At 49.3% G+C, this 13,696-nt stretch overlaps 1 protein-coding gene across 4 annotated transcripts in view; it reads left to right on the top strand.

The window, feature by feature from the left end:
* The window catches only part of LOC123761417 (high-affinity choline transporter 1), a 348,005-nt gene that overhangs the window by 213,366 nt on the left and 120,943 nt on the right, over positions 1-13,696 (top strand). For all 4 annotated transcript variants that reach the window (XR_011224660.1, XM_069313210.1, XM_069313215.1 and 1 more), the window contains one exon: positions 12,801-12,956. Coding sequence is in view for 3 of the 4 variants with exons in the window: in XM_069313210.1 (XP_069169311.1) it covers positions 12,801-12,956 (156 nt within the window). In the remaining variant the exon portion in view is untranslated. The remainder of the gene's footprint in view (positions 1-12,800; positions 12,957-13,696) is intronic.

Genomic DNA, 13,696 nt, shown 5'->3' with positions numbered 1-13,696 from the left:
ATCGGTCGTGGAGTGGCCTACGCAGCAGAGCTGATTGGATTTTTTAAACCCTGCGTCTTTCTCAAACCAAATGGTTAACTATTATATATTTTTAGTATTTCACACTGCAAGAGTCCTTCAGCAGTGACCATCCACATGTCAATACACCATCATAATATTTTTATAAGCGACAGACAGATCGAGATAGACACGGTCACACAGACAGATACAGAGACGGGGTCAAAGACAGAGAAACTGCCAATTTAATAATTATTCATACAGGAAGGAGTGCTAGCGGGGGATAAGGCTGCCATGTTGATCTTAGAGACACGGTCAGCACAAGCTAGACTACCCCCTCAAGGAGACGCCTCATCCCAGCAGTCGTTAGCTCAAGATACTAACAGCACTTAGACAACCCAGTCTAAGTACAGTTACTGTCATTTAGCCTACGGTCCTCCACGCCCCAGTACGAGTACAGCACGAAAATAAATTAATTTAATGAGAACAGTGAGAATGTTGACATAAATTGTGTATTTCTCACATTATTTGCACCTCGCCGGGAGATGTAGTGACCAGATGAGACGAGCCAGGGCCGGCGCCATTATTAACCCCCAGACGAGGTGGACAGTACTGCCTGGGTTATTGACAACCATATGTACTACCACAATATTGGTGACCATACGTACAAATATGGTCACCAATATTGTGGTAGTATGTATGGTCACCAATATTGTGGTAGTATGTATGGTCACCAATATTGTGGTAGTATGTATGGTCACCAATATTGTGGTAGTACGTATGGTCACCACTATTGTGGTAGTACATATGGTCACCAATATTGTGGTAGTATGTATGGTTACCAATATTGTGGTAGTACATATGGTCACCAATATTGTGGTAGTACATATGGTCACCAATATTGTGGTAGTACATATCATAGAGTCATAGTAAAGAGGTTAACATAACACAAACCTCTTTCATATTACGTCTGAATTTGGCCGTCTGTCCATATGGTCGAAAATGGGCGCAATTTGGAAATGAAAAAATGAAAATAAATTTGGGATTATATTTCTCCAAAACAGTAAGTTAAGGGTCCTCTGGTAGGTTAGGAGGGCAGGAAGTTCTCCTAAAGTTTCAAAACGTCATGAAAAACGTTAATTGAAAGTTTCCTTTCCTAACCTAATCGAGTAAGCCAAAGGACTCCAAACAGAAAACGTAGAAAAAAGTACATCACTTTTGTGAGCCGATTTCATTTCAAATTACGTCCATTTTTGGCAATAGCGCGAATACGAGCAAAAAGCGACGTTATTTTTAAGAGGACGAGTTGCAACCACACACACACACACACACAAAGAAGGAATGAGGAATGTAGGAATGTAGCGACCACAGTGTATTGGTGTTTGAGTACCTGATTGAAGAAGGGTTATTGAACTCGAGAAGGGATACCGAAACCAAAAGGTTAGCATACCGAAAGGGAAACTATGAGGAGATAAAAAGAAAATGCCTAGCAGATATAGCATGGGAAACAGAGCTCAGGGAAAAGACGGCCCAAGATATGATGGAATACATCACGCAAAAATGCAAGGATGCAGCAAACAAGTTTGTCCCAGTCCAAAAGGAAAACAGTGAAATGAAGATGAGAAACCCATGGTTTAATCAGAGATGTAGGCTAGCTAAGCAGCAAAGTAAAAGGGCATGGAGAAACTATAGGAATAACAGGACACTGGAGAGCAGAGAAAGATACCAGAATGCCAGGAATGAATATGTTAGGATGAGAAGAGAGGCAGAAAGACAATACGAAAATGACATCGCAAGCAAGGCAAAGACTCAGCCTAAATTGCTGCATAGCCACATCAGGAGAAAAACAACAGTAAAGGAACAGGTTATGAAATTAAGGTTAGGGGCAGAAGGATTCACTACAAACGACAAGGAAGTGTGTGAGGAACTGAATAAGAAATTCCAGGAGGTCTTCACCTTGGAGCAAGGAGAAATCCCAGAGATAAGAGAGGGAATAGCTAACCAGGAACCACTGGAAGAGTTTGAGATTACCAGTGGGGAAGTAAGGAAGTGTTTACTAGAATTGGATGTGACAAAGGCTATAGGTCCAGATGGAATCTCCCCTTGGATACTAAAGGAAGGAGCAGAAGAACTGTGCCTCCCGCTCTCCATGGTGTATAACAAATCACTGGCAACAGGGGAACTGCCAGAAATTTGGAAAGCAGCTACCGTAGTCCCGATATACAAGAAAGGGGATAGACAGGAGGCACTGAATTACAGACCAGTGTCCCTAACCTGCATACCATGCAAGTTGATGGAGAAGATTGTGCGAAGAAAGCTAGTGGAACATCTGGAGCGAAAGAACTTTGTAACACAGCATCAACATGGATTCAGGGATGGCAGGTCCTGCCTCACAGGGTTACTTGAATTCTACGACCAGGCAACAAAAATAAGGCAAGAAAGAGAAGGGTGGGCAGACTGCATATTTTTGGATTGTCAGAAAGCCTTTGACACAGTGCCACACAAGAGGCTAGTGAAAAAACTGGAGATGCAGGCTGGAGTGAAAGGGAAGGTACTCCGTTGGATACAGGAGTACCTAAGTAACAGGAGACAACGAGTCAGTGTGAGGGGTGAGGTCTCAGATTGGCGAGACGTTACGAGTGGAGTACCGCAGGGGTCAGTCCTTGGACCTATACTGTTTCTGATATATGTAAATGATCTTCCAGAGGGTATAGAATCGTTTCTCTCAATGTTTGCCGATGATGCAAAAATTATGAGGAGGATTGAAACTGAGGACGATAGTAGGAGGCTACAAGATGACCAAGACAGACTGAGTGAATGGTCCAACAAATGGCTGTTGAAGTTCAACCCGAGTAAATGCAAAGTAATGAAACTAGGTGGTGGAAATAGGAGGCCAAACACAGGATACAGAAGAGGAGATGAAGTACTTAATGAAACGAACAGAGAGAAAGATCTAGGAGTTGATATCACACCAAACCTGTCTCCTGAAGCCCACATAAAAAGAATAACGTCTGCGGCATATGCGAGGCTGGCTAACATCAGAACAGCGTTCAGGAACCTGTGTAAGGAATCATTCAGAATCTTGTACACCACATATGTAAGACCAATCCTGGAGTATGCGGCCCCAGCATGGAGCCCGTACCTTGTCAAGCACAAGACGAAGCTGGAAAAAGTCCAAAGGTATGCCACTAGACTAGTCCCAGAACTGAGAGGCATGAGTTACGAGGAAAGGCTGCGGGAAATGCACCTTACGACACTGGAAGACAGAAGAGTAAGGGGAGACATGATCACAACCTACAAAATCCTCAGAGGAATCGACCGGGTAAACAAGGATAAACTATTCAACACTGGTGGGACGCGAACAAGGGGACACAGGTGGAAACTGAGTACTCACATGAGCCACAGAGACGTTAGAAGGAACTTTTTTAGTGTCAGAGTAGTTAACGGATGGAATGCATTAGGCAGTGATGTGGTGGAGGCTGACTCCATACACAGTTTTAAATGTAGATATGATAGAGCCCAGTAGGCTCAGGAATCTGTACACCAGTTGATTGACAGTTGAGAGGCGGGACCAAAGAGCCAAAGCTCAACCCCCGCAAGCACAAATAGATGAGTACAAATAGGTGAGTACACACACACACACACACACACACACACACACACACACACACACACACACACACACACACACACACACACACACACACACACACAAATAGATTCACGGAAAATGAAAAGGAAATGTGTGAAACATTAATCGAAAAGTTCCAAAGTGTGTTTATACAAAATTAAATCTTCAGGGAACCAGACTCAATAAGAATTCCAGAGAACAATATAGAGCACATAGAGGTGTCTAGAGACGAAGTGGAAAAAATGCTCAAGGAGCTAAATAAGAACAAAGCAGTTGGTCCAGATGGAGTTTCACCATGGGTTCTGAGAGAATGTGCACCTGAGCTCAGCATTCCACTTCAACTGATTTTTCAGGTATCCCTGTTTACAGGAGTTGTAGCTGATGTGTGGAAAAAGGCTAACATAGTTCCAATCTACAAAAGTGGAAGCAGGGAAGACCCCCTTAATTATAGACCGGTATCATTGACAAGTGTAATAGTCAAAATATTGGAAAAAATAATTAAAACTAAATGGGTAGAACACCTGGAGAGAAATGATATAATATCAGACAGACAGTATGGTTTTCGATCTGGAAGATCCTGGGTATCGAATTTACTCAGTTTCTATGATCGAGCAACAGAGATATTACAGGAAAGAGATGGTTGGGTTGACTGCATCTATCTGGACCTAAAAAAAAGGCTTTCGACAGAGTTCCACATAAGAGGTTGTTCTGGAAACTGGAAAATAGTGGAGGGGTGGCAGGTAAGCTTCTAACATGGATGAAAAATTTTCTGACTGATAGAAAAATGAGGGCAGTGATCAGAGGCAATGTATCGGACTGGAGAAATGTCACAAGTAGAGTACCACAGGGTTCAGTTCTTGCACCAGTGATGTTTATTGTCTACATAAATGATCTACCTGTTGGTATACAGAATTATATGAACATGTTTGCTGATGATGCTAAGATAATAGGAAGGATAAGAAACTTAGATTATTGTCATGCCCTTCAAGATGACCTGGACAAAATAAGTATATGGAGCACCACTTGGCAAATTGAATTTAATGTTAATAAATGCCATGTTATGGAATGTGGAATAGGAGAACATAGACCCCACACGACCTATATATTATATGAGAAACCTTTAAAGAATTCTGATAAAGAAAGAGATCTAGGGGTGGTTCTAGATAGAAAACTATCACCTGAGGACCACATAAAGAATATTGTGCGAGGAGCCTATGCCACGCTTTCTAACTTCAGAATTGCTTTTAAATACATGGATGGCGATATACTAAAGAAATTGTTCACGACTTTTGTTAGACCAAAGCTAGAATATGAAGCGGTTGTATGGTGCCCATATCTTAAGAAGCACATCAAGAAACTGGAAAAGGTGCAAAGACATGCTACTAAGTGGCTCCCAGAACTGCAGGGCAAGAGCTACGAGGAGAGCTTAGAGGCATTAAATATGCCAAAACTAGAAGACAGAAGAAAAAGAGGTGATATGATCACTACATACAAAATAGTAACAGGAATTGATAAAATCGATAGGGAAGATTTCCTGAGACCTGGAACTTTAAGAACAAGAGGCCATAGAATTAAACTAGCTAAACACAGATGCCGAAGAAATATAAGAAAATTCACTTTCGCAAACAGAGTGGTAGACGGTTGGAACAAGTTAGGTGAGAAGGTGGTGGAGGCCAAGACCGTCAGTAGTTTCAAAGCGTTATATGACAAAGAGTGCTGGGAAGACGGGACACCACGAGCTTAGCTCTCACCCTGTAACTACACTTAGGTAATTACACACCAGCTATATAACAATGATGATTCCACAACTGGCAAGAATTGGAACAAAATTCTGCAGGAGAATAAAATGTCTTTCAGACCAATGTACGCCACCTACGTGGCACCACTGCAATAATATGCAGCACCAACAATAAACACAAAAGTTTTCAATGAGATTACAACCTCGAAATATTGAAAAATTACATGTTTGCAATACATAGGGTAAAATAAGAACAGATTACGTATATGCTTGAGAGTTCGTGGACGCGCGCGTGTCCTGGGAGCGGAAGGCTGCCCTCAGGAGCCACAGACCAGCGGCAGGCTGCCCTCAGGAGCCACAGACCAGCGGCAGGCTGGCCTCAGTAGCCACAGACCAGCGGCAGACTGCCCTCAGGAGCCACAGACCAGCGGCAGGCTGGCCTCAGTAGCCACAGACCAGCGGCAGGCTGGCCTCAGTAGCCACAGACCAGCGGCAGACTGCCCTCAGGAGCCACAGACCAGCGGCAGGCTGGCCTCAGTAGCCACAGACCAGCGGCAGGCTGCACTCAGGAGCCACAGACCAGTGGCAGACTGCCCTCAGGAGCCACAGACCAGCGGCAGGCTGGCCTCAGTAGCCACAGACCAGCGGCAGGCTGGCCTCAGTAGCCCCAGACCAGTGGCAGGTTGGCCTCAGTAGCCACAGACCAGCGGCAGGCTGGCCTCAGGAGCCACAGACCAGCGGCAGGCTGGCCTCAGTAGCCCCAGACCAGTGGCAGGTTGGCCTCAGTAGCCACAGACCAGCGGCAGGCTGCCCTCAGGAGCCGCAGACCAGCGGCAGGCTGGCCTCAGTAGCCACAGACCAGCGGCAGGCTGCACTCAGGAGCCACAGACCAATGGCAGACTGCCCTCAGGAGCCACAGACCAGCGGCAGGCTGGCCTCAGTAGCCCCAGACCAGCAGCAGGCTGGCCTCAGTAGCCCCAGACCAGTGGCAGGCTGGCCTCAGTAGCCACAGACCAGCGGCAGGCTGCCCTCAGGAGCCACAGACCAGCGGCAGGCTGGCCTCAGTAGCCACAGACCAGCGGCAGGCTGGCCTCAGTAGCCCCAGACCAGTGGCAGGCTGGCCTCAGTAGCCACAGACCAGCGGCAGGCTGCCCTCAGGAGCCACAGACCAGCGGCAGGCTGGCCTCAGTAGCAACAGACCAACGGCAGGCTGGCCTCAGTAGCCACAGACCAGCGGCAGGCTGCACTCAGGAGCCACAGACCAGTGGCAGACTGCCCTCAGGAGCCACAGACCAGCGGCAGGCTGGCCTCAGTAGCCACAGACCAGCGGCAGGCTGGCCTCAGTAGCCACAGACCAGCGGCAGGCTGGCCTCAGGAACCACAGACCAGTGGCAGGCTGGCCTCAGGAGCCACAGACCAGCGGCAGGCTGGCCTCAGTAGCCACAGACCAGTGGCAGGCTGGCCACAGACCAGCGGCAGGCTGGCCTCAGTAGCCACAGACCAGCGGCAGGGTGCCCTCAGTAGCCACAGACCAGCGGCAGGCTAGCCTCAGGAGCCACAGACCAGCGGCAGGCTGGCCTCAGGAGCCACAGACCAGCGGCAGGCTGCCCTCAGTAGCCACAGACCAGCGGCAGGGTGGCCTCAGGAGCCACAGACCAGCGACAGGCTGGCCTCAGTAGCCACAGACCAGTGGCAGGCTGGCCACAGACCAGCGGCAGGCTGCCCTCAGTAGCCAATAGACCAGCGGCAGGCTGCCCTCAGTAGCCACAGACCAGCGGCAGGCTGGCCTCAGGAGCGACAGACCAGTGGCAGGCTGCCCTCAGGAGCCACAGACCAGCGGCAGGCTGGCCTCAGGAGCCACAGACCAGTGACAGGTTGGCCTCAGTAGCCACAGACCAGCGGCAGGCTGGCCTCAGAAGCCACAGACCAGTGGCAGGCTGGCCTCAGGAGCCACAGACCAGTGGCAGGCTGCCCTCAGGAGCCACAGACCAGCGGCAGGCTGGCCTCGGGAGCCACAGACCAGTGGCAGGCTGGCCTCAGTAGCCACAGACCAGCGGCAGGCTGGCCTCAGAAGCCACAGACCAGTGGCAGGCTGGCCTCAGGAGCCACAGACCAGTGGCAGGCTGCCCTCAGGAGCCACAGACCAGCGGCAGGCTGCCCTCAGGAGCCACAGACCAGCGGCAGGCTGGCCTCAGTAGCAACAGACCAGCGGCAGGCTGGCCTCAGTAGCCACAGACCAGCGTCAGGCTGCCCTCAGGAGCCACAGACCAGCGGCAGGCTGGCCTCAGTAGCCACAGACCAGCCGCAGGCTGCCCTCAGGAGCCACAGATCACCGGCAGGCTGGCCACAGACCAGTGGCAGGCTGGCCTCAGGTGCCACAGACCACCGTCAGGCTGCCCTCCGAAGCCACAGACCAGTGGCAGACTGCCCTCAGTATAGCCACAGACCAGCGGCAGGCTGGCCACAGATCAGCGGCAGGCTGGCCTCAGTAGCCACAGACCAGCGTCAGGCTGCCCTCAGTAGCCACAGACCAGCGGCAGGCTGGCCAAAGATCAGCGGCAGGCTGGCCTCAGTAGCCACAGACCAGCGGCAGGCTGGCCTCAGGAGCCACAGACCAGCGGCAGGCTGCCCTCAGGAGCCACAGACCAGCGGCAGGCTGCCCTCAGTAGCCACAGACCAGCGGCAGGCTGCCCTCAGTAGCCACAGACCAGCGGAAAGGCTGGCCTCAGGAGCAACAGACCAGCGGCAGGCTGCCCTCAGGAGCCACAGACCAGCGGCAGGCTGCCCTCAGGAGCAACAGACCAGAGGCAGGCTGGCCCCAGTAGCCACAGACCAGCGGCAGGCTGCCCTCAGGAGCCACAGACCAGCGGCAGGCTGGCCTCAGTAGCCCCAGACCAGCGGCAGGCTGGCCTCAGGAGCCACAGACCAGCGGCAGGCTGGCCTCAGGAGCCACAGACCAGCGGCAGGCTGGCCTCAGGAGTCACAGACTATCGGCAGGCTGTCCTCAGGATCCACAGACCAGTGGCAGGCTGGCCAAAGATCAGCGGCAGGCTGGCCTCAGTAGCCACAGACCAGCGGCAGGCTGGCCTCAGGAGCCACAGACCAGCGGCAGGCTGCCCTCAGGAGCCACAGACCAGCGGCAGGCTGCCCTCAGTAGCCACAGACCAGCGGCAGGCTGCCCTCAGTAGCCACAGACCAGCGGAAAGGCTGGCCTCAGGAGCAACAGACCAGCGGCAGGCTGCCCTCAGGAGCCACAGACCAGCGGCAGGCTGCCCTCAGGAGCAACAGACCAGAGGCAGGCTGGCCCCAGTAGCCACAGACCAGCGGCAGGCTGCCCTCAGGAGCCACAGACCAGCGGCAGGCTGGCCTCAGTAGCCCCAGACCAGCGGCAGGCTGGCCTCAGGAGCCACAGACCAGCGGCAGGCTGGCCTCAGGAGCCACAGACCAGCGGCAGGCTGGCCTCAGGAGCCACAGACCAGCGGCAGGCTGGCCTCAGGAGCCACAGACAAGTGGCAGGCTGGCCACAGACCAGCGGCAGGCTGGCCTCAGAAGCCACAGACAAGTGGCAGGCTGGCCACAGACCAGCGGCAGGCTGGCCTCAGAAGCCACAGACAAGTGGCAGGCTGGCCAGAGACCAGCGGCAGGCTGGCCTCAGAAGCCACAGACAAGAGGCAGGCTGGCCACAGACCAGCGGCAGGCTGGCCTCAGAAGCCACAGACAAGTGGCAGGCTGGCCACAGACCAGCGGCAGGCTGGCCTCAGAAGCCGCAGACAAGTGGCAGGCTGGCCACAGACCAGCGGCAGGCTGGCCTCAGGAGCCACAGACCAGCGGCAGGCTGGCCTCAGGAGCCACAGACCAGCGGCAGGCTGGCCTCAGGAGCCACAGACAAGTGGCAGGCTGGCCACAGACAAGTGGCAGGCTGGCCACAGACCAGCGGCAGGCTGGCCTCAGATGCCACGGACCAGAGAATGTTCCACTTAAAGTCTAATAACATTTGCAGTTTGTGATCAAGACATGAAGACTTATATGTGCCGTCACCACACTGACACCTTTGACTCCTTAATATCACGAAAATTACACTCTGAAACCAGAATAATTTCAACGTCCCCGCAGCCCGGTCTCCGATCAAGCCTCCTGGTTTGATCAACCAGGTTGTTCGATGCGGCTGCTCGCAGCCTTACGTACAAGTCACAGCCTGGCCCACTAAATGTTACTTGTTTCTGTTTTGTTTAGGCGGAGTATGAGTATTTATGATTCGTATGATTGCTTCAGTAAAATTATGTCCAACGTGTTTGACAACTTCTTCTGCTCTGTTGACTCGTAGTTGAAATCTTATTGGGTTTGTAACTGTGCACTGTTAGATAATATTCTAGTGGAGGTATACTTTGGAGGTGTTTATCCAGTTCTCTCATGAACACTGTGAGCGGTCGGCCAGTTATGCCCCTTATGTGTAGTGGAAGCGTGTTGAACAGTCTCGGGACTCTGATGATGATAGAGTTCTCTCAGAGTACCTGTTGCACCTCTGCTCTTCAACGGGGGTATTCTGCACATTCTGCCATGCCTTCTGGTCTCATGTGGTGTTATTTATGTGTGCAGGTTTGGGACCAGCCCCTCTATTAATGTCCACGTGTGAAAATCCACTGGGACTATAGGTGGGCGCGAATCTATGACCCCGGCATTGTCAGTCGCGTACTGGAACTCTCTGCCAGTCGTAGTGGGTCGTGGGTCAGACTCCACCTATAGTGCCAGTGGATTTTCTCCTTGATATGTATCACGTTAATGTGATTTCTGTGTTTCCAAGTTTATTATGTGCCAAAGTTTATTATATATATATATATATATATATATATATATATATATATATATATATATATATATATATATATATATATATATATATATATATATATATATATATATATATATATATTAGTATATTTTGGTAGCAGTCTTTCCTGTAGACATATATTATTAAATATGACCGAAAAAGTAAGATTAATATTTCTGACACGAATTTTCTCAATGTTTCTTACATTTTTCTTCACTGTTGATGGTAACTGAAAAATCAATTCTCAAAAATTCATTTTTATTTCTAGTCTGACGTGACACTTGAGCGCGTTTCGTAAAACTTATTACATTTTCAAAGACTTTAGTTTACACACACACAACTATAACTGAACAGAGCTTAAACATCTTCGATTTTTTATACCTGCATTTGGGTGAGGTGATATGTTACAACAGTTTTAGATGAGGTGAAAACAAACTTTCAACACAAGACAGAACAGGAAACAATGGATTTAATATTTTGTAAGTTAAAAGGAAGAATGGAAGTAACTGCAAAGGGCCTATTGGCCCATATTGCGTAGTCTTGAAGTGGGTAGATTATAGTTGTACATTAATTGGCTGTTGATTGCTGGTGTCGACTTCTTAATGTGTAGTGCCTCGCAGATATCTAGCCGCCTGCTATTGCTGTATCTATCGATGATTTCCATGTTTTTTGTTAATTTTTTTGTTTTTTGTTATATATATATATATATATATATATATATATATATATATATATATATATATATATATATATATATATATATGTATATATATATATATATATATATATATATATATATATATATATATATATATATATATATATATATATATTTTAAAGGAGTATTTTGATATGGTGGGCAAGGATTAACGTCACTATGCACTGTGGGGGAATGTTTTTTGAGGCGTGCAAGGGATTAGCAGTGCGGGAGGATGTCATGAAAACGTCTGAGTGATGTTTCCGGTCGTTTCGAGAATTGTTGATGTTAAAAATATATGTAAGTCGGTGGCTGGGTTTCGAGACCTCAACAGGGCGTTGAGTCATGATCCTGTGTTGGAGACATTGAGATTTAATGCTATCTTGGTTATCTTGAAATGAATTTGGGGCTTAGTGTCCCCGTGGCCCGGTCCTCGAAAAGGCCTCCACCCACCGGAAGCAGACCGTAGCAGCTGTCTAACTCCCAGGTACCTATTTACTGCTAGGTAACAAGGGCATCAGGTGAAAGAAACATTTTGCCCATTTGTCTCCGCCTCCATCGGGGATCGAACCCAGAACCTCAGGACTACGAATCCGAAACGCTGTCCACCCAGCTGTCAGGGGCCTTTTGAGGCGCCTGACAGGCGTCTTACTAACCCCTTTTGAGGCGCCTGACAGGCGTCTTGCTCACCCATTTTGAGGCGATAGACAAGATTGAAGGGTATAATTGGATAGAAATGGTATGAAAAGGGGTTTTACTTAGGGTATTTATCAGACATTGGTAAATTCCAGTGTGTGTGAACATTGTGCTATTTCTTTTGCTTCTTATGTATAGGTATTCTGTAGTTTATTCCATTTCATAGCATTCGGTAATGATTGCCCCATCTAGGATGGAATTATATAGATGCTGTATGTCCTCCTCAAAAGTCCTTCTGCAATTTCAGTCTTATGTTCAATATACGATCTTTCAATAAGAAATAATCTTAGTAGGGAGAAGAAGTATGGCTGGCTGATAAGTCATTGTACGTTAAGGATGACGAAAGGGAGCCTCTTTAATCTCTTTGGGGGAAAAATATTGAAAATGGGGATAAATATGAAAATGACATTAAATATGCCATCACAGAAAAGGGACTTAATAATTGAAGATGAAGACTGGCTGGCTGATGTCATATGAATATTGGGGATGTACCTGTGCAGGTCGCCGAGGGGACTACGTTTCGGGATGACGGAAACCTGCTGTTTAATCTCCTTGGGTCAAATAGTAGGATGTGGAAGAGAGCCATTTAATCCTGCTTTGGAAAATTGTATATGACGGAAGGTAGCGAACGTTAAATGATTTAAAACATTAGGAGACTATTAGACACCATCGAATAAAAAATGACAGCACCCCCGTGTGTTAGAGGAGACCGTCGGGAAAAGCAAAGCGGCGCCCTCCAGTCATAATTCCCACTGTCCCCCATCAACCTCTGAAATAACAAAGATTTTTCACACCTCAAGACCACCCGCCCATTTCGCAGCTTCTGGATTCCACAGAGGTCTGCTATCGAAAGTCGGACAACATTAACGATGATTTCGCAGTGTGACGTAGTTCACCAGCTTGTTACACTCGTGGTATGCCCCCCGTGTCCCCAACATGAGGCACGATGTAACTACACCACTGAAACAAGCTACGGGTCACCCCACCTGTGCTACTGCAGAAAAGCTCCGATTCAGCAATGAGTCTGGACCGCCTGGATCCGGCCATGACGGTGGTCAGCTCCCAAATATTACATTCGTACATGATCATGATGCAGCAATGAGTGACACTTGTGCTCCACCTCACACTAAAATGCAAATATTTTATCTTGAATTTAAATATTCCATTGTTAACCAGACAAAAATATATTCATTAAATGTTTTGTCACTGACAGGAGGATTGTTCTTCGCCGGGAAGATGAGGGAGGCGCGCTACATGACCATATTGGACCCGCTACAGGACCGCTACGGGCCTCGCTGGGGCGCTATGCTGTATCTGCCCGCGCTGGTCGGGGAGACCCTCTGGTCAGCCTCCATCCTCGCTGCCCTCGGTAAGTACCTCGCTATGATTGGTGCCCTCGGTAAGTATCTCGCTATGATTGGTGCCCTCGGTAAGTACCTTGCTATGATTGCTGCCCTCGGTAAGTACCTCAATAGTCCGTTGCTATGTTGGGTGCCCGCTGTAAGTACCTCACCTTTCCCTGACCCATGTTGCGTGCCCGCTGTATCACACTGTTCCCTGACCCATGTTGGGTGCCCGCTGTATCACACTGTTCCCTGACCCATGTTGGGTGCCCGCTGTATCACACTGCTCCCTGACCCATGTTGGGTGCCCGCTGTATCACACTGCTCCCTGACCCATGTTGGGTGCCCGCTGTATCACACTGCTCCCTGACCCATGTTGGGTGCCCGCTGTATCACACTGCTCCCTGACCCATGTTGGGTGCCCGCTGTATCACACTGCTCCCTGACCCATGTTGGGTGCCCGCTGTATCACACTGCTCCCTGACCCATGTTGGGTGCCCACTGTATCACACTGCTCCCTGACCCATGTTGGGTGCCCGCTGTATCACACTGCTCCCTGACCCATGTTGGGTGCCCGCTGTATCACACTGCTCCCTGACCCATGTTGGGTGCCCGCTGTATCACACTGCTCCCTGACCCATGTTGGGTGCCCGCTGTATCACACTGCTCCCTGACCCATGTTGGGTGCCCGCTGTATCACACTGCTCCCTGACCCATGTTGGGTGCCCGCTGTATCACACTGCTCCCTGACCCATGTTGGGTGCCC

The sequence above is a fragment of the Procambarus clarkii genome, chromosome 7 (genome assembly GCF_040958095.1).
Source record: "Procambarus clarkii isolate CNS0578487 chromosome 7, FALCON_Pclarkii_2.0, whole genome shotgun sequence".
In the NCBI taxonomy this organism is placed as follows: domain Eukaryota; kingdom Metazoa; phylum Arthropoda; class Malacostraca; order Decapoda; family Cambaridae; genus Procambarus; species Procambarus clarkii.
This window is presented reverse-complemented; position numbering and strand designations above follow the sequence as displayed.